The 26,984-nt window shown below is 35.6% G+C and overlaps 1 protein-coding gene across 2 annotated transcripts in view; it reads left to right on the top strand.

Moving 5' to 3' along the window:
- Positions 1-11,496: 11,496 nt before the first annotated feature.
- Positions 11,497-26,984, top strand: part of SLCO1B3 (solute carrier organic anion transporter family member 1B3) — a 100,177-nt gene continuing 84,689 nt past the window's right edge. For both annotated transcript variants that reach the window (XM_033222710.1, XM_033222712.1), the window contains exons 1-2: positions 11,497-11,583; positions 16,780-16,928. In XM_033222710.1, coding sequence (XP_033078601.1) covers positions 16,845-16,928 — 84 coding nt within the window. In that variant the 5' untranslated portion in view covers positions 11,497-11,583; positions 16,780-16,844. The remainder of the gene's footprint in view (positions 11,584-16,779; positions 16,929-26,984) is intronic.

The raw sequence follows: 26,984 nt of genomic DNA, 5'->3' as shown, positions 1-26,984 counted from the left end.
GGCCAGACTGGTCTCAAACTCCTGACCTCAAGTGATCTGCCAGCTCCAGCCTCCTAAAGTGCTGTGATTATAAATGTGAGCCACCACACACGGCATAATTTTTAAGGGAATATTTTGATATATCAAATCCTGGGAACAGAGGCCGTGCATACTTCTAGTTTGTCATTCAACATTTTATTTGCCAAATATTTAATAACTGTGCCCCAGGTATCCAGAATTTTGTTAGCCTTTGAAGCAAACCTCATAGATATATATTCTTGCCCTCCTGGAGCTCACAGGTTACATCATCCTTTTTACTCAATCAAGTATGTCATCCTGCTTGCTACCTTTTCTGCTAGTATGCAGAATTTATCCTTCCTATTCCAGTCCTCTCTTACTAACTCTAAGACAAATAGGACCAGTATTTGGGGAGGATGAGACAATAACAGCATTCATTTTAACAAGGAACCTTTGTAACACAATTTGTTAGCATTAAACACCTACTAAGATGATGATTTAAAGTTTTTTTTTTTTTTTTTTTTAGGTTTATATCCCCTAACCTGAGTTGCCTGGGAAAATATTGCAATAGCCCAAGCATGAGTTAAATTTGTTTAGGCACCTAATCTCCTTTGAGTAGGGATTAGTGATTGCATAAATGTTTCCCCAAGAAACAGCTGATTCCTGATTGCTGAAAAGTGAAAGTTTTCTTTGCTGCAAGTGCTAAATGACTTAGCATACTCAGATGTGCGAACTGCTTAGACTATCTATCTCTATAGATAGGAGTCTGCTTCCACCTACTGGTTGGAGAATTTCACAATTATCAATACTCTACAGGTAATTTCTACTTGAATCTTTATATTTGTTTCTGATTTGTAGGCATAATGTCAACTCTTTTCCATGTAAGCCTTCTCCTTTACTCCAAAACCTACCAGATCTCTGTAGGTCTAGCCTCTGGGATCAGTGATAAAACTAGCCAGAATGCTGTGTTTTAAAAAATATTAAGAAGCTACAGATATCCAAGGTATCTGAGAGGACATCAGAAGGCTTAACGAAGTTCATAGCACACAGAATACATGGATAGAGGCCCGAGGAAAACGGGCAGGGTGATCCAAGAAAGTACGGTCACAACTGGAATTTCACAAGACAATTGATTATCAGGAGTTGAGAGCAGGAGGGTACTATTGTCCAAAGAAAACCTGGGTAATTGTGCCTGGTCTTGGTTATTTCCTGTGGAAGCAAATGATTTCCTAATTCTCTAGGAAAGTTGAAATTTCCAGAAAAAAAAACTATTTTGTTTGCTGCGTTATTGATCAAATATCTTAAAACTGAGCATTAATTCGGACTTCTATTAGAGAAAATCAATGTCATGCTGGTGCTTTTCAAGGGAGACACATGTTCTTGCCATTTGAGCATAACAAAAAGTATTCTGAGTTTGTGCCCTGAAGAAGTAGAAAGAAATGAGGGATGAAAACTTTATATCATATGAAATATGCTAAAGGACTCTGTCACTGGTTCTAGTATGAATGTGGTCTATAATCAAACAAATGCAAAATAAAACAATAGTAGATTCCATTTTGCAACTAATTTTTCAAGATAGAAAAATATATGACTAGTAGATAGGAATTAAGAGGTGCAATTTGTATAAAAAACTGTTATTGATAAAATCTTTCTGGAAAGCAATTTGAAAAGCAAATTGAAAAAAATTGTATACTCTCTGAATCAGTAATTTTGGTTTTAAGATAGTTTACTGTAGAAGTAATCCCAGATGTATTGAAATAATTGCATAAAAGATACTCCTGATGGTAGTGTATATAATTAGAAAAAGACTATTATAATAGCTACACTGTATTGAATGATCATAATGTTTTTGACATTGTGCTTGGTGATTGACCCTGAAAGCAGGACATGAAGGAGAGAGAAAACAAAAGAGAGGAAAAAAATAATATGAGAGAAATAAGTAATAGAGCATGGCCTAATCCCTCTATTTCCTAACAGCCTAGTGACTTGGTATTTCAGAACTTGAAAAAATATAGGTGAAAGGTGAAAGACTTATAAATGGTTTAAGTGAAATTTTGCGGGACTCTGGGGAAAGAAAATGCTCTACCAGCTCAGCCATGGTGAAACTGATAGCCAGAAGTTATGCTGTGCTACATGGTAGTCACTAGCTACAAGTGGCTACTTAAATCTAAACGAAATAAATTAAATGAAACTAAAAATTGAATTTCTTGGTCACCCTAGACATATTTGAAGTGTTCAATAGCTACATGAAGCTAGTTGCTACTGCATTTAAGAATACACTGATACTACATTTTCATCATCTCCGAAAGTGCTATGCCCAGCACTGCCCTAAAGATTCAATAGAGACAGCCTCTAGTAGAATTACTATGCCTTGTTGCTCAATGGAAAAAATTTACTCCTCTATTTTACTTCAATCAGCCTATCCTGTAGACACTTTTTGGTATTTGTCATCACCCGAAACTACTCCAAAAGAATACATTTTTACTTTCCTTCATCTTATTTTCAGTGAATCTTAGTATGTTCTTCTTTCTAATTCATGGGACCTCCAGTCTATTGAGCCTTCATTCTCTTTCTATTCATTAAGATATTCCTATTCAATAAACATATAATGAAGTATGATGATTCTGTAATATTTTTTGGTAGATACCCTTTATCACATTAAGAAGGTTTTTTTTTTTTTAATTTGGGGTACACGTAATAATTTAATATATTCATTTAATTCATAAAGGTAAAATCTGTATAATTAGAATATCTGTCACCTTAAATACTTGCCTTTTCTTTATGCTAGAAACATTTGAATTAGTCTCTTCTAACTATTTTGAAATATAAAACAGATTATTGTAAATTATAGTCACCCTCAGATCTATCAAACACAAGGTCTTATTTCTTCTATCAAGCTATATATTTCTACCCATTAACCAACTTCTCTATATCTCCTACTTCCCCATACACTTCCTAGAAGTTCATTTCTATTTATAGTTTGCAATTGTTTTCATCATGAGTAGTTAAATTTTATCAAATATTCTTTGTACAACTTTTGAGATAATGTAAGTATAAGGTTTTCCCATTATTCTGCTGATACAGTGAATTCAATGGATTGATTTTAAAATGTTAATTATTTCATTGACGATTTAAAAAAGCAAGTGAACAAAAACTTACCATAAAACTGAAAGAGAAGAGTATTTTCTTAACCTGAATGTACAAACCCCTGTAGCTAGCATCATACTTCATTATGGAAGACTGAAAACATTTTCCCTTAAGTTTGGGAACAAGGCAAGGACATCTGCTCTCATCACTTCTATTTTGGGGCATGGTACTCTGGAGATGGCACTGGTGGTTCTGGACAGTACAGGAAGTCAAGGAGTAAAGCATATCCAAATTACAAAGAAAGAAGGGCAACTCTTTTTATACAACGTGACTATCTACCTTAAAAGTAGATTAAAAGTAGAAATACAGGATCTGATTCCAAGACTTATTATCAATCCGTACTAATGAAAATAGACACAAAATTGAACAAATTAGAAAATGGAACGGAATAGAGAGTCTAGGACGCGATCAAAATATTTATGTTTAATGGATATTTTGCAAAAATTCCAAGTCAAGTTTAACAAATAATGCTGAAAAAATTGGATGGCAATAGGCAAAATAAAAACCTTGGCCTTTGCCTTATATCTTCTGCCAAAATTAACTAAAAATGGAGCATAAAAGTAACAAGTAAAATATAAAACCTCTAGAACAACATGGGAAAATCATATTCACTTTCATTTTGGCAGTGCGAACCTTATGTGAAAACCCTCTTACATAGAATACAAAAGGGAAACTGTACAGATAAAATGTATAAGTTGGACTTGCTCTAAATTTTAAACATTTGCTTTCGAAAATATTTGCAAACATACATTCAACGAACATCTTGTTTGAAGACATATGAAAAACACAGCTCAATAATAAGACAAACATACCAATAAAAACAGGGCAAAACTGGCCAGTTGTGGTGGCTCACGCCTGTAATCCCAGCAATTTGGGAGGCTGAGGCGGGCGGACCACGAGGTCAGGAGATCGAGACCATCCTGGCTAACACGGTGAAACCCCGTCTCTACTAAAAATACAAAAAATTAGCCGGACTTGGTGGTGGGCACCTGTAGTCCCAGCTACTCTGGAGGCTGAGGCAGGAGAATGGTGTGGACCTGGGAGGCAGAGCTTGCAGTGAGCAGAGATCCCACCACTGCACTCCAACCTGGGAGACAGAGGGAGACTCCATCTAAAAAACAAAACAACAACAACAAAAAGAAAATACTAATCAGCATTGAAGGGAACGAAGTATTGTATCTATGACAATATGGTTGAACCTGGAAGTAATTAAGTTCAGTCAAGCAGAAAGGAGTACCTATTGTTTGACGTACCTTAATATAAAATTCTTTAAAATGTAAATTAATCTATAGTGACAAAAGCAGTTCAGTGATCGAGTCTGAGGTGGGTAGTGGTAGGAAGGGACAGAAGAAAACTTCTGGGGTGACCATTATCTTAATTATCTTTGTTTCATGACTGAATGCATACGTCAAAACTCAGTTAATGGTATACATTATGTATGTGCATTTTACTGCATATAAATTGTTCTTCCATGAAATTGTTAATTTTTTTCTAAAACTTTATCTGTACTTGCATATCCTTTGGAAAGCCTTCTCATTTCTCTGAGAGAATGCATGTCTCACATTGAAGACCACAGGGCTAAAGCATTAAAGTATAAGAAGCAAAGAGAGATGCTAATCTCTTTCTGTGTGTCAGACATGTTCAGGATCCATGCAGCTGGCATAACTGACTCATTGATTCAAAATGTCTGTTGTTTCAATAATATAACAAGCACGATACTAGAAAATGATGGAACCAAAAATATGAAGTTCCTGCCATTTTGTTGCTTATATTTACTGGGGAAAAGACAATATACAAACATATTTTATAAACTCATGTAATTTTAAGAGATATGGAGGGGGCAGTAGGGCAAGACATTAAAGAATTGCAAATGTTACATTTTTATGTCGGTCAGGGAAAGCATCTGCAAGGCAGCAATGGTTAAGCAGAAAAATAATTGAAGTGAAAAATGGACATCTGGAGGCAAAATAGTCCATGTAGAAGGAAGAAGAAGTGACAAGGACTTGAGGCAGGTATATGAATGAAATGGTTTTTTTTTTTTTTTGAGACAGAGTCTCGCTGTGTCGCCCAGGCTGGAGTGCAGTGGCGCGATCTCGGCTCACTGCAAGCTCCGCCTCCCGGGTTCACGCCATTCTCCCGCCTCAGCCTCCGAGTAGCTGGGACTACAGGCGCCCGCCACCGCGCCCGGCTAGTTTTTTGTATTTTTAGTGGAGACGGGGCTTCACCTTGTTAACCAGGATGGTCTCGATCTCCTGACCTCATGATCCACCCGCCTCGGCCTCCCAAAGTGCTGGGATTACAGGCTTGAGCCACCGCGCCCGGCCAAAATGTTTATAGAATATTAAGGAAGTCTGTGTTGCTGGATAGTAATGGCTGAGTAGGAAATATTTGCAGAAAATATTGTCAGAGGGATAAGCAGGGAAAAGATTCTGTAGATTCTTATGGGATGTAGAAAGGACTTGGCTATTTATTCTAAGTGAGCTAGGAAGCCATTGGAAGATTTTGAATAGGATTTTCTTGGAGAATTTCTTAACGTAGTGTGCATCAGTGTCATGTCTGACTCTTTAGAAAAATGAATTGTTGACTGTTTTCAACTTTTTAATATTATGACCATTGATGAATGGGATAACTGTGTCATATACAATTATAGCCAACTTCCTTACCATTTTAAATATTATTCCAGATTAAATCTTGGTTTTAATATCACTTAGTTGCTATAAGTTGTTTAAAATGGAAATTTAATCTATATATTCCTTTAAAATATTTATTGAGTATCTGCTAGGGGATAGATACTATTCTAGACACAGAGGATACAGCAATGAACAAAAAAAGAGAAAAACGCATCCTTGAACTTCTAGAGCTTACTCAGTAATATAGCTGCTGAGGCAAATGAAGGCTGACAATAAACAAAATATGTGAGCAAAAATCATAGTCTGATAAATAATGAGAAAATTTAAGTAGCAGAAAAGGTATATTGCGTGTCAGAGGGAGTAATTATTAAAAAATGGTCACAGAAGTCCTCACTGAGGAAGTGTCATTTTTTGTGCATACTAGAACATGGTGAGGGAGTGAGCTATGCAGCTATTGGGAAAGAACATTTCAGACAGAAAGAACAACAGAATCAAAGATGCTCAGTTTTGGAGGTATACTTTATAGGGCCTTCAGGTTGTTCTTTAGATTTTATGCTAAGCGATGTGGGTAGCCACTGGTGGGGACGGGATGGGTTTCTGAGCAAAGCAGTGACATGATATGACTTGTTTTGACATGATGACTCTGCCTGCTGTTTTCAGATTTACACAGGGGAGTGAGGTTGGGGAAGCAGGGCTGTGAGAGGTCAGGAGACAAGCTCAGGTACAAGTTTGAGGGTATTGCAATAATTCGGACCAGGGTAAAACTTGTGGAGGTGTTGAAAAGTAGTCAGATTGTGGGTATGATTTGAAATTTGAGCCTGATATGAGCATGACCAACAGAGGAATAGGAATTATTTCAATATTTTGCATGTGTATGTACAACTGGAAGGATAGAATTGCCTGTACTAAAATAAGGATATTCCAGGAGGAGAGGTTTGAGAAAGGAAGATGAGGATACCTGTTCAGCAAATGTTAAGTATGAGATTCCTATTACAGATATACAGGGAACTGGTGAGGAGATGAGATAAATCTAAAGTTCAGGAGTAAGTCTTTGGCCACAGATACAAATTTTGAAATTATAAATGTAGAGATGATATTTTAAGACATGAGATTAGACAAGATCATACACATACACGCAAAAGTTGAATACTGAAATGCTTCAATTAAGAAGCCTAAGAAATGAAAAAAGAAAAAAAATTAGTAAAGGACACGTAAATGGAGAAGTTAGCAAAAGTTACGAGGCAAACCACAAAGAATAGTTCCCTGGAAAGTATTGCCAGGGGAGGGAATCCTCAGCTCTGAAAAATGCTGTGAATAGTTAAAATCAGATGAGGATCATTACACGTTGCATTTAGGTAACTTGTGACTTAGGAGGAATAACTCTATTAGGAAGTTGGGGGCAAAAACCTGATAGGTGTGTGTTCAAGAGAGAATGTGAGGAGAGAGATTGAAAACAAGAATTATAAATGAGACTTTTTTTTCTGTAAATGCACAGAAATTGTGCAATATCAATATAAAGAGTGGAAGCCAAAGAGAGATGTTGAGAGATGGGAAAATGACAGCGTCCTAACCTGTTGCTGGGGATATTTCTTTAGAAAGGAGGCAATCTGATACACAAGTGTAGGTTGGCCTTAGCTTACACATGGACATTCGTCAAGGTGGAACATGTGGTACTAAAGCTTTTCCTATATAGATGTGGTCCAGGGAGCTTTTGGAAGGTTTCTTCTTTATTTTTGGCAGTTAAATAGGTCATCAGCTGAAGGTAGAGAGAGGAAACCACATGTTAGAATTTTAAGGAGTGAGATGAAGGTACAAAACAGTTACTCAGAAAACGAATGACACGGATTAGAAAAACAAACAAACAAACAAACAAAAAACAACTGTGACTTCTAGGCAAAATAAAAGGTCAATTTTGGCTTCATGATAATAAATTTAAAGTCAGCATGGTTGCTGGATTTTCTTCAGCTACATCCACTCCGTGGGTGAACAGGCAGAAAGAGATAAGAAACAGTGAAATCTGTGGCAAAATTAACCTATGGATTATAGATATTAGTCAGTGAAAGCATGTTTTATCCAGGGTACTACTGAGTGTGAGCTAGAAAGATAGGCAGTAGTGCTCCATTCCTTGAAACTGATATTAAGGAGAGCTTGCTGTTATTGATGTGTGAGCTAGAAAGATAGGCAGTAGTCCTCCATTCCTTGAAACTGGTATTAAGGAGGGCTTGCTGTTATTGATATGGTGATGTCTACGATATGTCCATAGGACTAAGTGGAAGGTAAGATCATTGGAGAAGAGAGGGTTAAAAGAAAACCAAGTAGTTAGAGAATTAAAACGAATATTTTCATGATCATTGAAATCACCAATAATTAAAACAGAAGTAATATTTTGACAGATTTCCTTTGAACCAAGCACTAAAATTGTTGTGAAGTGAGTGAGAGTGATTGAGGATGTGTTCGTGATCTCAAGAAGAAGAATAAATGGTAGAATCTTTTGATATGAGATTCAAAACTATAAATTCTGAGGTTAAAGGGTGGGAAAATGAGAAGAAGGTAGCAAAGTAAGGCAAATTGGAAACCAGTCGTCTGGTTTGGAGCAATATGGAACATAAAGCAACCCACATTTATCACGGCTGCAGAAGAGGCAGCGAAGGGCCAAGTTAGAGTTAGGGAAAAACAGAAACAGAATAACTCTTACAAGAGGCTGAAAGTATGGAGAATTTCATTCGTTATTAGTTATGCATTCCAGAAAGCTCAAGAAAAGAGTTTTGGCTCAGGATTGGGAGAGAGATAGGAGACGGGAGCAAAAGCAAAAATGTGCATAGCCACACTGGGATTAGACAAGAGGTGATGAGTGATCAGGAATTTCCTACCTTTTTTTTTTTTTGAGATGGAGGCTCACTCTGTCACCCAGGCTGGAGTGCAGTGGTGTGATCTCGGCTCACTGCAACCTCCGCCTCCCAGGTTCAAGCGATTCTCCTCCTCAGCTTCCTGAGTAGCTGGGATTACAGGTACGTGCCACCACACCTGGCTAATTTTTTGTATTTTTAATAGAGAGAGGGTTTCACCGTGTTGGCCAGGATGGTCTCAATCTCGTGACCTCGTGATCCATCTGCCTCAGCCTCCTAAAGTACTGGAATTACAGGCATGAGCCACCGCACCTGGCGCCTACCTTCTTACGGTGGTGACTGCCAGTAAGAGAGATAATTGCCATAAGATTAGATGGCAGAGCTAATGATGCCAGAACTTTGACCATTAGTGGGTATGGAGACATAGGGGTTCTTTCCAGGGAGTGCAGCTTTCTGTAATTACCTCTTGACCAGCTAAGGAAAGTGAGGTGAGTAGGCAATGGCAGGTCTGCTCTGAGCCTGAAGTCTCCTTCTTGGGATATGCACCCAGTACCCATCTGAGAGTCTGAGACTAAACACTATTAGGAAAAATTGCTGGGGACATGTCTCAGAGACTTGACTTTTACTCTTTTAATATGAATTAACTGTTTTAAAAATTGACAATATGCAAACTCCACACAATGACTCTATTTAGGTATCGAATCTATAATGTGCGAGGTACTAGGTGAGGCAGTTTACAGAGAGCAAATCCTTATCACAACTATAGCCTTCCCACTTAATGGATGAAAGCATTGATGCTTAGAATGGTGAAACAACCTACCGAAGTTTATACTGCTGTCAAGTAGCAGAGACATTGGTATCAAAGTTCATCAAACTTCAAAGCCCAAAATATTTCATCAGAACTGTGATGATTATTGCAACAACAAACATAAGCAGAAGGTTTTAAGCAAATTTGGAGTTCTATTGATCCCTGGCTGTTAGCATAATATTTATCTTGAGAGAAGTGTTGCAATGTCTTTCCTCTGATCACTCTTATTTTTTCCACAAGTCCCACAAAAAGGGAAGTCTAATTACTTATATAGGAAGGAGAAAGGGCACAGAGAATGCTCTTTGACTTCTGAAAACATTCCAGAATGTTACCACTGATAGCTTTAGTTTAGGAGTTAGAAAGTTTCTCAGTTAATTTGTACTCTTTTATCTTCATTCTATGCACATATTTGTCCCAAATGAAATTGATGTGTCTTGAATGAAATGGATGTGTGACGAGAAAACCATTAGCATGAGAACACCCAAACTCTCTTTCTACTCTGAATAAAAGAAAAGCCATAAAATTGATAATAAATGTTTCGTATCTCTGTTATAAGGGTTCTCAAAAGCTGACAGTATGTAAAAATTATTCTAAGTGCTTATTTAAAAACATAATCTCCGAACTCCTGAGTCAGAATCTCTTGGGTATGGGGCTGAACGGCACTTTTGACAAAGGCTCCCCAGTAGATTCTGACTCAACAGAGGGGTGTTTGGGAGCCTACTTCTAATTTTCCCTGCCCCAGGTCTACATTTCAGTGTTCCCCACATTTTCTAATCCTTCTCTCCCTCCACACTCTGGTTCCTTTCATTGTTCTAATACTTCCATGAATTAACTAGGTGTATAACTAATCTAGGCTGGGTGCGGGGCGCTCATGCCTGTAATCCCAGCCCTTTGGGAGGCTGAGTCGGGTGGATCATGAGGTCAGGAGATTGAGACCATCCTGGCTAACATGGTGAAACCCCATCTCTACTAAAAATACAAAAAAATTACCCGGGCTTGCTGGTGGGTGCCTGTAGTCCTAGCTACTCAGGAGGCTGAGGCAGGAGAATTGCATGAAGCTGGGAAACAGAGCTTGCAGTGAGCTGAGATTGTGCCACTGTACCCCAGCCTGGGCGACAGAGTGAGACTCCGTCTCAAAAAAAAACCAAAAAACAAAACCTAATCTATCAAATAACTGTAATATAGAATTAAATACATATTGCTGCAACTGTATCAACAACTGTCCTGTCAGTGATAAGGGGTAACAATGTTTTCATACATGCATTCTCTCTTTGCTATATACATACACACATACACATACATACATATATACATACACTCATGCATGTGTGTGTATATATATTCATGTGAGAGAAGAGTCTGTTTATTATTTATATTATTATAATACACTTCTAAAACACAGCCATATGCCTGAGATATAGTAGGGAGTCAAATATGTTTGAGTTACTGAATTAATTTGACTTCATCTTTACTCAAGAAAAGTTTCAACTGAGTCAAGGTCTTCCATTCTCTAAAAACCAAGTCAATAGAAGGAGACCATTCTTCCTTTAAGCTTTGATGTAAGGAATATATCATACAAACCAGTCTTGATTTTTGTCATTTAGAAGAATAGTCTTGTAATTAATTGGCAATTTAGTATTCCATGTGAGATATCCAGTGTCCATGTATGTCATATTAGATCCATACACATGTAACAAGCAGAGAGGGTATGTTTTATTTTCTGAATGCTAATGTAACCTGTAGGGACATTTTTAAAAATCGCCTTGACTTATTTTCTATTTGGAACAGCTTTAAATACTTTGGATAATGTGTTGTGTTTGTATTTCTAAAGAAAAAATCTTATGCAACCAACTTAATTGAATAAGAAATAAGTCATTCCCAGAAATAATTTATTTTCTAATGTTAACATAAAATGATGTGTACATTCTGAGAAATTATTGATATAATCTTTAAAAGATAGGCTTCTGCGTTGAACTCCTAGAATTAGCTAGGTAATTTTTTTCTATTTGTCTAGGACATTGACCTAATAAGATGGTTAATCATCATTGGACTCATAAAAACAAACAAACAAAAAGCCAACTAACCTTTGAAAGTGAGACTTTAACATCAGAAAAAGGATGGACTTGTAGCAGTTGCTGTAGCATTCAAAGTTCAGGTAAGTACTGTCGAGGTTGCCTAATTAAAACATTCTTTTTGTGTAAGAAATTTTAACAAATTTCAGTGAAAATGTTTTGGTAGTTATGATAAATATTACAAATTTTATGCTCTGCATCTTCTTCACACTTAGTGTTCTGAGCCCTAAAAGCCTAGTAATTATCCCTTCTAGAAATAGAAGAGCCTCAGATTTATGTACTCAAAGATAAATTAGAGTAAATCGTACCTTTGTAGAGTGAAAAATAAAGACTGAAGTCCTATTTCTATTGCTTTCTAAACAAATGAAACATGAAGTCCGAAAGGATGGACTTCTAGTTACTCTCTTAAAATACACTGTAAGACAATTATTTGCATAAACTGTGTAGAATTACTATACCAGGCTCCCTATTTCTTTGACTTCACTTTAACTGAGTAAGTCGGAGTGGTTGGGTGGAGGGTGGAAAATGTGTTTCAAAGTCAATCACGTCACTTTCCTCCATTCAACTCAAGTTTGATTTAGGGTGAGGGGAAAGAGATATTCTAGATAACTTTTTTATCTCTGTTCAAATAAGATTAAAAAAATCTTCTGAACACAGCTCTTGGAAAGAGTCAACAGCTCAGTAAGTATTGGTCCCCTTCACCCATTTAGGAGGGCGGCTTCCCTGATAAGACAATTGTTTTTATTGTGAAAGTAAGGTGGGGATGCAGAAAGTGTCTCCTCTGAACAATATAAGAAGTTCAGAGGCCGGGCGCGGTGGCTCAAGCCTGTAATCCCAGCACTTTGGGAGGCCGAGACGGGCAGATCATGAGGTCAGGAGATCGAGACCATCCTGGCTAACACGGTGAAACCCGTCTCTACTAAAAACTACAAAAAACTAGCTGGGCGTGGTGGCGGGCGCCTGTAGTCCCAGCTACCCGGGAGGCTGAGGCGGGAGAATGGCGTGAACCCGGGAGGCGGAGCTTGCAGTGAGCTGAGATCCGGCCACAGCACTCCAGCCTGGGTGACAGAGCGAGACTCCATCTCAAAAAAAAAAAGAAGTTCAGAAATGCTGTTTTCCCCTTTATCCACCTCAGTTCCATAGATACATGCTAGAAACTGGGTCACTTGACCTGCACTGGTTTTCTATAATCCCTTAAATATGAAAAGCTTAACAGAAATAAGCAGAGGCTGGTAAGACTCTGCCGTCTACTTCAGCCCAATCAAGCTGTGAAGAACTGAACTGTTCTGTTCAGGGAAGAGCTGTAATGCTATATCCAAATGCCTGTGGCTCTGTCTTATAAACATATTGGGTCCTCAAAATTTATGTCAATAATTTGGAATTCAGAAATAATATGTTCAGAGCAAAATATATTAAATGCTTCTAAAGAAGGCTTAAAATGCTACAGTGAAGTAAAAAGTGTGGTATTTATTCAAGACTAAATTGATATTCCAGTTTCCTAGGTACGTTGTACTTACTTGATACTTTTTTTCCTTTTTTTGAGAAGGAGTTTTGCTCTTGTTGCCCAGGCTGGAGTGCAATGGCACAATCTCGGCTCACCACAACCTAGTCCTTGTGGGTTCAAGTGATTCTCCTGCCTCAGCCTCCAGAGTAGCTGGGATTACAGGCATGTGCGTGTATTCTACCACACCCAGCTAACTTTGTATTTTTAGTAGAAACGGGGTTTTCTCCATGTTGGTCAGGCTGGTCTCGAACTTCCAACATCAGGTGATCTGCCCGCCTCAGCCTCCCAAAGTGCTGGGATTATAGGCGTGAGCCACTGCGCTCGGCCTACTTGATACAATTTAACCTTTCTGAGAGATAAGGAACCAAGTGCCCACATTTCCTATTTTTCTGGCTAAGTATTTTATCTGAACATAAAAGAGAGAGGTGTGTAATAGTTGTCTTGGAAAGTAGGGGAAATAACAGAAAAAAGTAATGATTATTCAGGTATGTTCTCCAGTGGTACAGAAGGATGAGAGAGGTTATTTCAACTGGAGGTAAATAGGGAAACATTAAAGTGGTGTGATTTGGAGCTGCATTACAGCCAAGAGATAGGGAAGGACATTCCAGGAATGGAAGACATATACATAAAGATAGAGAGCTTTCTTCTTGGGACAGTGGTTCCATAAGTCTGCAAGTGCTTATGGTTGTATTGGGAATGGGACTGAAAACAAGGATTGATTTAGGTTGTGAAGACTCTCAAATAGGAAGTGTAAGTTTTATTTTTGTTGTAAGAGGGATCTTTGAATGATTCCAAGAATGGACATGATATGCATAGGAAAGAACGCAAACTGGAAGACAAGACAACTAGAAGTTAATCAATTGAAAGAAACAAGGCTTGAGTGGTGAGATAATAGTCTTCAAGTCATCAAGAATATTTGTTTAGTATAAAGACAAAGAAAAGTCTAAAGCTGAAGGAAGACTATCTGTCTTGCAAGTCATTCAGAAAGATTTGCAATTATAGAATTAATTGGTAAAAAGTATCTTCCAACTTTTAAATTATGAAGAAAGAAAACAGAAAGAGATATTCGTGGAAAAAGTGGTGTAAATTTATTAAGGGGCTGCTTATTACCTTGAGACCACCAAACTATTGATTTTTTCCTCACCTCACCTACAAAACACATACAAAAAGTAGAATAATTGAACTTCTCTTAGCGATACATAGGTATGGGTTTCTGCATTCATGAGTATATTTATATACAGTCACATATACATAAGTGATATTATCTTTAGATATTTATTATTTCCATATTCATGCATTATTCACTAAATATGCATGATATATATTATGGTTTTTATACATTTATAATAGAGAATTAATAAACCCTTGTTGAGTAAATTAATGCATAAAATATGCAGTAGATCTTCATTATTCACAGATTCTATATTAGAAAATTTGTCTAAACCCTAAAATTTATTTGTGACACCAAAATTAATACTGCTGGGCTTTTGTGATCATTGGCATGCATGAGCAGAGTGGCGAAAAATTTGAGTTGCTCTGTTTTGGTTGAGGTGGAACAAAGTGAATCTCTTGCCTTCCTGTCTCAGCTCCCATACTATAAACTTCACAGTGTATTTATCGCCACATTGTTTCCATAGTTGTGCTTTGTGATGCTGAGTTTACTGTTTTAAGTTGGCATCAAGCATAGCCCTGAAGTGTTGTTCCATGTTCCTTCCTCCAAGAGTGCCTGACAGAAGAGGTACATATGTTATGTAAGTTTCCTTCAGGCACGAACTACAGTGCTATTGGCCACTAATTCAATGTAATGAATCAACAGTATATACTAAAGTGTCTTTAAACAAAAACATACATAAGACATTATGTATTAAGTTATGTATTGATCCGTTGATGAAAATGTTGTGACCAAAGGCACAGTCACCTAAACCTGTATCTCTTCTAGGAATGACAGATTAATATTTGCAAATTCAGTGTTCCCAGCAACTTTATGGAACAAAATTATTGCAGAAAGTGACAATCAATTGTACATATGACCTATAACCTATATCATACGTATTGTATAATCAGTATACTATTACAAATCGGACACTTAGATAGATATCTTAGATATTTACATACTTAGATATTCACATATCTAAGGTATCTATATAAGCAGCTACATAGCATATATCTACGTATATGTGCTATATACATAACATATACCCGTATCTATGTTATGTATCTGCTTATATACTTTATATATGTAAATATGTGTCATGCACATATATTGAACAACAATACATCTCTAAACCTCTATAAATAATCCACTGTTCTATATGAAAGAATCAACTGACATAAAAAGTTGACTCATTTTACTGATTTTTAAAATAGGGGCTTAATAACTCTCAAACTTATGATTTCTCTTATGCCTTCACTTCAAAACTTCACTTGTAGGAATGTATCCTGCAGATATGACCACACACAAATAAAATGACATATGACATATTAAGAACATTTTCTAATATGAAATAATTAGATATAACCTAATAGTTATCAATATGGAACTAGTTACATATATTATGAAGAATAGAATACCCTGCTACCATAAGCAAAATGAGTAGGACTTTTATTAATATAAAGTATATACAGAAGATAAAAAGGCAGAGTGCAATGGTACTGGTATGCTTACATTTATATTAAAAGGGAAAATATTATGTATTTAATTAAAAATGCATATCAGGGCCGGGCACGGTGACTCTCCCCTGTAATCCCAGCACTTTGGGAGGCCAAGAGGGGCGGCTCACGAGGTCAGGAGATCGAGACCATCCTGGCTAACATAGTGAAACCCTGTCTCTACTAAGAGTACAAAAAAATTAGCCAGGCGTGGTGGCAGGCGCCTGCGCCTGTGGTCCCAGCTGCTTGGAAGGCTGAGGCAGGAGAATGGCATGAACCCAGGAGACAGAGCTTGCAGTGAGCCGAGATCATGCCACTGTGCTCCAGCCTGGGCGACAGAGTGAGACTCCGTCTCAAAAAAAAAAAAAAAAAAAGTGTATCAGATTTCTGGATAAGGGGACAAAGATTATAGGAAGACTCTTCGCTTTTTCTTTTCTTTTTTTTTTTTTTTTTTGGATTTTCAACTACATGCATGTATTTTCTCTTGAAAAATAAATGGATAACCCCCAAATATGGTAAGATCATTATGATGGTAAGGTCAAGCATGGCCAAAGTCTCTCTGAGAGATACTTGGAATACATTTTGCTCTTTTAAACAAATCCAAACTTTTCTGCTTTTTGAACCTGGTTCCATAGGTATCCCCTCTATGAAACTGAGGCTATCCTAATTATTATTATTTACATTATTTTTCAACCCATTTTGAGTATCCACTATGTGCAAGACACCATCTGTCACTTTATAAACTTATAAGGATAACATAAACATAAATGTGCTTTCATAAATCTTGTAATCTGGATATGTAGAAAATATAAAAATTTTAATTTCTATAATTTAAAATTTTTGTTCATACAATCTAGTGTGTGGTTTTATATTATTTACTTGTTTCAAATCAAATTTCTCTCTATAAAAATTATTTTTCTAAGTAAATTATAATCTCTTTAGGCTCAGAGTTTATGTCTGTCTTTCCTCCTCTGTGTCCGGCATTGCCCTAATCCTGTGGTCAGGAAATAGCAGGCCCTGAATGAATATTAGAGAATGGTTGATTGATATTGAGCTTGTGGCTTTTCCTATTTTTAAATTGTATATTGTTAAAGTAAAATAAATTATACTTTTTCTTTTTTAACAGGTGATCATTTCAAACCAAGCATCAGCAACAATTAAAAACATTCACATGGTATCTGTAGTTTAATCATGGACCCACATCAACATTTGAATAAAACAGCAGAGTCAGAATCTTCAGAGAAAAAGAAAACAAGACGCTGCAATGGATTCAAGGTAGAATGGGTTTTATATTTTCAAACTAAAATAAGTTAATGGAAAATGTTTACGTATAGAAAGACCACTAATTGTCAAAAAGAACATTATATCTCATATTACAATTTTTCCACTGAAGCATACATTAAAATATTAACAAAATAATCCCTATATTGATTTAAATCAATTTTTAATCTGATTGAGGTATTTCTTTGCTAGAGTTTTTTGAAGTATAAAAGTTTATTTACTTTTTTAATTTTTAATTTCTGTGGGTATGTAGTAGGTATATAGGTTTATGGGGTACATGAGATGCTTTGGTACAGGCATGCAATGTGAAATAAGCAAATAAGGAAGAATGCAGCATCCATTCCCTCAAGCCTTTATTCATTGAATTGCACATCATTCAATTATACTCTTTAAGTTATTTTAAAAGGTACAGTTAAGTAATTGACTATAGTCACCCTTTGTGCTATCAAATAGTAGGTCTTATTCATTCTTTTTAGTTATTTTTTGTACCCATGAATCATCCCCATCCCCCCACCCCCACACGTACACCACCCTTTCCAGCCTCTGGTAACCATCTTTCTACTCACTGCATCCATGAATTCAATTGTTTTGATGTTTAGATCCCACAAATAAGTAAGAATATGCAATGTTTGTCTTTTTGTGCCTGGCTTATTTCAGTTAACATAATAATCTCCAGTTCAATTCATTTTGTTGCAAATGACTGGATTTCATTCTTTCTATAGCTGAGTAGTACTCCATTGTGTATATGTCACACTTTTTTTATGCATTCATCTGTCGATGGGCACTTACATTGCTTCCAAATCTTGGCTATTGTAAACAGTGCTGCAACAAACATGGAAGTACAGATAATCTTAGGTAAACTGATTCCCTTTATTTTGGGTATATACCCAGGAGTAGGATTGCTTTATCACATAGTAGCTCAATTTTTAGTTTCTTGAGGAACCTCCAAACTGTTCTTCATAGTGGTCCTACTAATTTACATTGCCACCAACAGTGTACAAGGAATTCCCTTTACTCCACAACCTCACCAGCATTTGTTATTTCCTGTCTTTGGTATATAAGCCATTTAACTGGGGGTGAGATAGTATCTCATTGTAGTATTTATTTGCATTTATCTGATGATCAGTGATGTTGAATACTTCTTCCTTTGCCTGTGTGTTATTTGTATGTCTTCTTTTGAGAGATGTATATTGAAATGTTTTGCCTACCTTTTGATCAGATTATTAGATTTTGTCTTGTAGAGTTGTTTGAGCTACTTAGATACTCTGGTGATTAATTCCTTGACAAATGGGTAGTTTACAAATATTTTCTCCTACTCTGTGGGTTGTCTCTTCACTTTGTTGATTGTATCGTTTTCTATGCAGAAACTTTTTGACTAGATATGATCCCATTTGTCAATTTTTCTTTGGTTGCCTGTGTTTCTGGGGTAAGAAATTTGCTAAAGAAATTTTTGCCCAGACCAATGTCCTGGAGAGTTTCCACAGTATTTTCTTGAGGTAGTTTTATGGGTTGAGGTCTTTAGATTTAAATCTTTAATTCATTTTGATTCGTTTTGTATATGGCTAGACATAGGGGTCTAGTTTCATCCTAGCACCATTTATTGAAGAGACTGTCTTTTCCCCACTGAATGTTCCTGGCACCTTTGTCAAAAATGAGTTCACTGTAGGTGTGTGGATTTGTTTCTGGGTTCTCTATTCTGATCCACTGGTGTATGTGTCTGTTTATATGCCAGTACCATGCTGTTTTGGTTACTATAACTATGTAGTGTGTATATATATATGTATGTATATATATATATTTTTTTTTGCGGGGGGGGATGGAGTCTCATTCTGTTGCCCAGACTGGAGTGCAGTGGCACAATCTTGGCTCACTGCAAGCCCCACCTGCTGGGTTCATGCCATCCTCCTGCATCAGCCTCCCAAGTAGCTGGGACTACAGGTGCCTACCACCATGCCCAGCTAATTTTTTTATTTTTAGTTTTAGTAGAGATGGGGTTTCACTGTGTTAGCCAGGATGGTCTAGATCTCCTGATCTCCTGACCTCATGATCTGCCTGCCTTGGCCTCCCAAAGTGCTGGGATTACCGGCACCCGGCCACCGTACCCGGCCACCCTGTAGTATAATTTGAAGTCAGGTAATGTGATTCCTCCAGTTTTGTTCTTTTTGCTTAGGATACCTCTGACTATTCTGTGTCTCTTATGGTTCCATATAAATTTTAGGATTGATTTTTCTATTTCTGTGAAGAATGTCATTGGTATTTTGATAGGGATTGCATTGAATTCATAGATGGCTTTGGGTATTATGGACATTTGAAGAATATTCATTCTTCCAAACCATGAACATGGAATATTTTTACATTTTTAGATGTCTTCATCAATTTCTTTCAAGAGTGTTTTATAGTTTTCATTATAGAGATTTTTCACTTCTTTGGTTAAATTAATACCTAGACATTTAATTTTATGTGTGGCTATTGTAAATGAGATTGCTTTTTTATTTTTTTGTCACGTTGTTTACTATTGGCATGTAGAAATGCTACTGAGTTTTGTATGTTGATTTTATGTCCTGCAAGTTTACTGAATTTGTTTATCAGTTCTAATAATTTTGTGGAGTCTTCAGGATTTTCCAAATATAGGATCATATAATCTATAAACAAGAGTAATTTGACTTCTTCTTTTCCAATTTGGATGCCCTTTTCTTCTTTCTCTTGTCTGATTGCTCTAGCTAGGTGTTGAAAGTAAAGCTCGGAGTCACAAAGAAAACGAGCACTTAAAGGATTTCTCAGCAAGGCAAATTTACTTCTGCAGAAGGGTGCTGCTTGCAGGTTTGGTCACCAGGAGAGCACACTGAACAAAGGAGTGAAGGGGTTTTAGTTTCTTATGTAGTTTGTCCCTGCTACTGTGTCCTGCCTCCACTGGCTGGAGTTGGACCGCACAATCTAAGTTGAACCCGACAGACTAACTTGAAAGGTATAGGAATGTGGTTACACTGACGGGAAGGGCAGTTTTGGAGAGAAGAGTTGTGGCGATGGGAGAGGTAATTTACTGAGTGGGTAACAGATGTGTGCTCTGTAGATAAGGACTGGCAGGAAAGTTGTTTACTGAAACCAAGACAGGGAGGCACAAACGATAAGGAAATTAGTTTGGCCTTGGAAGTAGGGAGCAAAGAACAAAGAGCTGAACAAGCCAAACCTTTGAAGAGGAAATTCTTTTGTATCTGACACCAGGACTATGTTAACTATGTTAAATAGCATAGTGTTATTTAACATAATAAGCAGCGTTAACTATATTATTTTAGTAGTTAACACTACTATGTTAAATAACAGTGGTGACAGTGGGCATTATTGTTGTGTTCCAGATCTTAGAAGGAAAGCAAAGAGTTTATTAATGTGGAACATTTAGAAATATTTTGATATCTTCCCTTTGGTTCTTGATAGATCAAGAGACACCTATAAATATAATTAAAATGAAAAAAGATATGTAACAAATAACATCTAAAAATCTTCTTAGAATTGACTTATAATTTTAGAAGATTAATGTCTTATGAATCACTTTACAATCTTGATCTATTTAAATATTCTTTTGTTAAAGAATAGCATTGTTATGAATTCTGATAACCTATGTAATGGAGGCTGATGGAAAAGAGATCTGTAATAGTCAAAAGACCTAGTCCAAAAATCTAGTTGATGACTTGGGAAGACCATTTAATTTTTCATTTGCAAATTGGCAAAGGTAATAATTCTGCCTTTTGCTTTTGCCACAAAATTATGAGGCATTAAATTATATTGGCATTTTCATAAACAGGGAAAAAGTAGCATAGTGCTAAATGAAGAAACCAAGACTCAGTAGAGTTATTTGACTGCAGTCACCTCTGTTTTGAATTGAAAACCCTGGAATCCATGTCAAAGCCTGTTAATCCCCACAGAGAAGTCTTTGAAGAAATCAAGAAACTAATCATAGTCACCTTTTAGTGATATATATATATAATATAAAATATATATTATATATACATGAAATATAAAATATATATTATATATATGTATACACACACATATATAAATTTACTCACAGTTGTAGTCCTATCCAGTTGAATAGGGCCACAGAGATTGGGTTGTAAACCAAAAAATACTTCATATAGGTCTCAATGAATTTGGAAGTTTACCTTATCCAGGTGAAGGATGCACTCAGGAGACAGGCCTGGGCATTTCTCCAAAGGTGATTTTGAGGGCTTAAATACTTAAAGGGGAAAAGCAGGCTGGAGGAGAAAATGGGAATGTATGGTCACATTACTGAATACACGTGTCGCAAGAGAAAAACTAGCAGGTAAGGGAATGGTCAATTATTTATTTGTCTTGTGCTCAGTAAATCGACACTTTACACAAGATAAGGTGAACATAGACTAGCTACTTGTGGAAAGATTTAACCTTTTATCTGTAGCTATCTGCTTAAGGAAAGGCATCTTTTTGTAGAACTCAGCTTTTAGCTTAATTTTGTTTCTTTTGTCGTAGTGAATTGGGGTCTCAAGTTTTTATTTTCCTTTCACACCCCTGCCTTTTTCCTTTTAAAATCTTTTGAAGAAAGCATTTTAGAAGAAAGTTACTCCCTGGTCTTGCATTTTGTCTGATCTCTCATGGCTATGATGGTTTATTCCTAGACCAATAGATCCCATATTATTAGGAATGCTCATTGTGAAATCTTATGTCCTGCAAAGAAAAAAAATAGGAGGAGGAAGAGAGACAAATACATAGCAAAAAGAACAATCCTGGAAAACTGATGTAGGCCATATTACTCTGAAGTATTGTCAGTAGGCAGGTATGAAAATGGTTTATGTGTATAAATAGATTTCTGTTATTTTCTTCTGAAGTTTAAGTTACCTAGTTTGCGTTTCCCTGGCTTAAGAAAATCACAGTTTAATATTTAGTAGTTTCAAATGGGAAAATAGGGGGAAAAGGAAAATGAAAGGAAAGGAGAAAAGAAAGAAAAAATTGAAAACATTATTTGGAGACTTGTAGCCAGGAAAAATTTTAGAATTTAGTCTAAATTGTAGAAAATAATAAAAGCTGATAAACCTTAGGCAAGACTAGAATCAAACAACAGGTACTATAGTTTAGAAAAGCATAATTTTTCTCTCAATTCCCCAGTTTTATTAAACAGAAAATCATAGTAGGACCAATTTATTGGTAAAATAAATTTTAGTACTTTTATACTTGGTTTAATTATTTGTGTAAAGTGCAACAAGAATAATCATTTGCCATATAGGGGCTCTCTCTCTTTTTGTGAATTGACTTTGCTGGAACTTTTTGCACAACAAATGTAAGATTAGACCTTTATAAATGCCTGAAGCCTAGACAAGGATTTATCTGTGCCTGCAGATACATGTGTGAATTGGGTGAATGCTTCTCTTTCTGAGGTCTCAAGAAAACTTGGAGTTCCTGCACCAGTCAAAAAGTGACATTCTTTACTTATCACAGGTCATGACCCTGTAAAGGATAAGATATGGGGTTAGTTTTTCCAAGGGGCTTTTATCGGCTCTATAGGTCAGCCTCCTTTTCTCAAGGCAATTGGAAAATGTCATTCCAGTCAAGGCCTTGGTAAGATAAATAGTGTCTCCAATTATGTCCTGTCATAAAAGAAAATGTATTCTTATTAAACTTATGCAAATAATTATATTGCCCAAATTAAGAATATTCTCAAAATAGTTTTCAAATTTTGGAGAAATTAGGTTGAGAGAAAGGAATTATATTTTAAATTTTGCTCATAAGAACAAATTTTACTAAATTTACTGAAATCACTTTATTAAATTGTTAAAGCTGTAAATAGCTTAAAAGGAAAGTTTTCTTGACTCTGAAAAATAAAAACAATCAGCAAATATTTTAAACAAAATCTTATACAAGATTATTTCAATCTTCTATTAGTTTGGTCCATGCAGTTAACTCCATGTTCTGCTCAATATTGGATCACCAAGACTTATGAATACATGAACTCTCCATGGGAGGCCTGGAATTTTTCCTATCTATTCCAATGATGCTATATCTAAATTTATCAAAAACTTATTTTTTAGGAGTACTCTTCAGAGTTCTATAGCTGATTACAAACTGTCCTATAAAAGGATTAAAGTATAACAACAATTGTGGATGACAAAAAATCACAGAACAGCCATGGTTAAAGACACCATTGACAAGTAAATTTGGTTTCTTCTGTGGCATACAGCAATTTTACATAATAATAATAATTACTATTGACAACATCTACTAAGACATATTAGAATCACAGGAATTGCATATATTTTTAGAACACATACTAATAACACATTCACATAAATATAATATAATCCAAAGAAGGTTAAATATCATTGTTTATTTGACAGTGCTTCCTACATGACTTTACCAAATAAGTCAAATATGTCTCTTTTGGACTTCAGGAGACCTATTATTAATAAATATATGAAGTCGAAGTACTAATTTTACAATTTAATTTTGGAAAGAAAGAAAAGAAAAAAATGTGAACACTCAACAGAATTAGGACTTTAAAAGCAATACAGAAAGTAAAATGGATGTAATAACCTTAATTTTTAAAATTTGTGAACAAATCAAAACTTAAGAAGAACAACATATAAATTATTTTGATAAAATGTAAAATCTGTTAGACCAGTTAACAAAATGAATAAAAAAGATCTTCTACATTATGTTTGCCTTTCCCTATAAGGAGTACATTTAGATAACATGCAATCAAAACTAATATAAACCATACTTGAATTAGGTAGATATAGAAAGAGCATATTCCGGGTGATAAATGAAAATTCTTGGTTTCATAGAACAATTTAAAGCCAAGAGCACAGAGCGTTATATTAGAAGAAAACATTTTATTTAGACCTTTAAGGTAAAACATTTTTAATGTCAGTTCACAATAGCAGAAACCGAGGGAAAAAAATTACAGAAGCTGTTGACAAAATTGAAGGAGAAAGTTATTATCTCAGTCCTTCTCAAAGGGAAGAGAAAGCTGAAAACAGTGGGACACAGTAAAAGTTGAACTTTTGGGTTAAAAAATTAAAATATCTCGTCATTTTATTAAGTGTGAATCAATACCTTAAGACAATGTTGCTCTAACCAATTCTTTAGTGAATTAATGTTTTTTTCAGTATGAAGTCTCAATCTCTGGAATGACTATTATAAATAATTTCCCTTTAATTATAGCATACTTGATGGCATTTTTTTTTACTCATAAATCCTCTTTTTACAAACCTTATTACAATTTATACAAATCATTTATGACATGCTTGGACTTTCTGTGTTGTACTAAAGGTACCTCTTTCTTAAATAACCAATCATTTTAGAAAAAAAAAAATAATCACACAAGATTCTTTCTCATATAAAATTATTTTCCCTTCAACTTTTCTTACCAAAAATACCTCTTTATACCTAAAACTTTCTGTATATCTCTCTTATATACTAGTTTCTTTCACTTTGTTTCATAAATTTAGCTTTGAATTAGACACAAATTATTTTCCTTTAAATAAGAACACATTTTTTAGAAAAATATCTCTCTATATTTTTTTGAATTGGAAATAACCCAGATATTTAATGTAACATAACTTTTATGACTTTAGATTATAAATGATCATTATTTAAAGTTATTTCTCTGTTAATCATTTTTACAGCTTGTGATTTCAGATGTTTACCTAAGAACCTTAAGGTTAAATAACTTTTTTCTTATTGTTGTTTTGCCAATAACTCAAAAGTTAGCTGTTTTATTAAACCAACAATTTTCAATGCATTATTTTTACAAAAATTACACAAAGATAATCATGTTTTGGGCTGTAACCTTTATAACCCTCATGCCAAATTTGGACACATTATAATATTTAGCAGGGATAAATATTAAACTGCTTGATCAAGAAATGTAAATGATAATGTGAATCAACAATTCTAAAGACATTTCTAATTTTATTTTACCAACAATTAAAACACACTTATTTATTAAGGATTTTCTTAAGTCACATGACCTTGAAAAAGCACTTGGATTCTTCTATTTTCTGTTTTTCTGATAAAGTATTTGATTTAAGTGCTTTTGTAAATCCAATTAATTAGAGTTCCTTTATATATTTTTGGTAGTGAAACACATGTGACACATAAATACATAGACTTTTTAGTCATGAAGATAAAAGTAGATCTTAAAGATTCATATTTTAGATATTTTAGACTTCCAATTCAGATATTTCAGACTTCCAATTTCTTTTTCCTTTTTTTTTTTTTCTTTTTGAGATGGAATCTCACTCTGTTGCCCAGACTGGAGTGCAGTGGCACAATCTCAGTTCACTGCAATCTCTACCTCCTGAGTTCAAGTGATTCTTCTGCCTCAGTCTCCTGAGTAGCTAGGACTGCAGGCACACACTACCACGTGCAGCTAATTTTTGTATTTTTAGTAGATACAGGGTTTCACAATATTGGCCAGGCTGCTCTCAAACTCCTGACCTCATGATCTGCCTGCCTTGGCCTCCCGAAGTGCTGGAATTACAGGCGTGAGCCACCTTGCACACCCTCCAATTTCTTATAACCTGTTTAACTAGATAGCCCTAAATTTGCATACTAAAGGCACAACTCTTAGATGAAAATCAGATAGCAAAATTTACATCTCAAGGTACAGAGAGAGAGAGTCTAGTGTTCTAGAGGGAGATTAAAAATGGATGCCAAGTCAAACATGAAATTGTAGAAATCTACCTTACGATTGTATAGGAGACCAATTTTATTAGATAGGAAGTTTTAAATTTAGTCTCTGTCTTTTAATTGGATATGTGAGCTCTCTGCACAAAGCCCCGCTGAATCCTAGGTCTCCAAAAGGAGAGCGATTCATGAGACTAGGACATGTAATGCTTTTACAGTGCACTTGGCTACAAAGACATTTTTCTACATGTCTAAACCACACCCTTTTGTATCTTAAACGCCCATGACCAGCACCTGTTGTAATAACTATTTTAGTAAAAAATAAATAAATAAATAAATAGGTAACACAATACAAAAACAAGCATTAAAAACCGAGAAACTTGTCTGATTACACTCTTGGGGTTCCATACGGAAAAACAGATTTCTCCCCAAAAAGGAGTTTGGGAGGAAACCTGTATTTTCTTAAGGAATCCCAGGCTGTTAGAAATGATTTTAAGTCCCTCACACAGTGGAGGGTGGCAAAAAGAAGGAAAGACACATTGAAGTAAATGAAGAAAACAGAATTCAGCCAACTGAGAAGAAAAAAGAACTTTTTCTCAAAAAACAAGATCCTAGGAGAGAAAGAAAGCATAAAGGCACACACACACATACACACTCACACACGCATCTTGGATATTAGCTCTTAATTAAGCTGATTTTTAACTATGAAACTAAATACATCCTTTTAAATTTCATTACCATATTTTAGCTGTGACAAACTGCTGATATTTCAAAAGTAACACAAATATCAACCCTGAAAAGATTGGATTTAGGAACCAAACCCAGGCTGTCATGGTGAAAAATGGGCAGAATCTTAGTTACTGAACTACAGCATGGGGTAACCACCATTGCTCTTTCATCTTGGCTTGGCTAGGAATAAATGGCTTTGTTATGTACATAAAAGCCCCTCAGGTAATCAATATGTTTTTCTGTTTGCTGGTTGTTTTTTAATTTTTTCTTTCCTTTGACAGAGGCAGGAATTCAATCAACTCAGTAGCTTTTTTCCCCGTAATTTGAAACTTTTCTTTGATTTTGACCATGTCGGGTAATGGAAAAAAAGACTGAAACAACAAAAACAAACAAATAAAAATCAGTTAAGCCAAATAAACAAACAACTGTACAATTTATGGGATCACTGAGTGCTCTAATGGTAAGGAGAAATTAAGGCAAGCTAGTTGCTAATATTAACTTTTAGTAATTAAGGAGAATTTCCAAGACAAAAACTGCAATTCAGCTACTGCCTAGGAATGGGGCCCAGGCTGAACACTGCTCTCTACCATCCTAGAAGCGGGGAAACACTCAAACTCACTTTTCCTGTGGGAAGTGGGCTGAAACTTCAGAAAGGAGTTGCTGGTC

The sequence above is a fragment of the Trachypithecus francoisi genome, unplaced genomic scaffold, assembly GCF_009764315.1.
Source record: "Trachypithecus francoisi isolate TF-2019V2 unplaced genomic scaffold, Tfra_2.0 Lachesis_group11, whole genome shotgun sequence".
In the NCBI taxonomy this organism is placed as follows: Eukaryota; Metazoa; Chordata; class Mammalia; order Primates; family Cercopithecidae; genus Trachypithecus; species Trachypithecus francoisi.
Note: the sequence above shows the minus strand (reverse complement) of the source record. Positions and strands in the feature narration are given on the sequence as shown.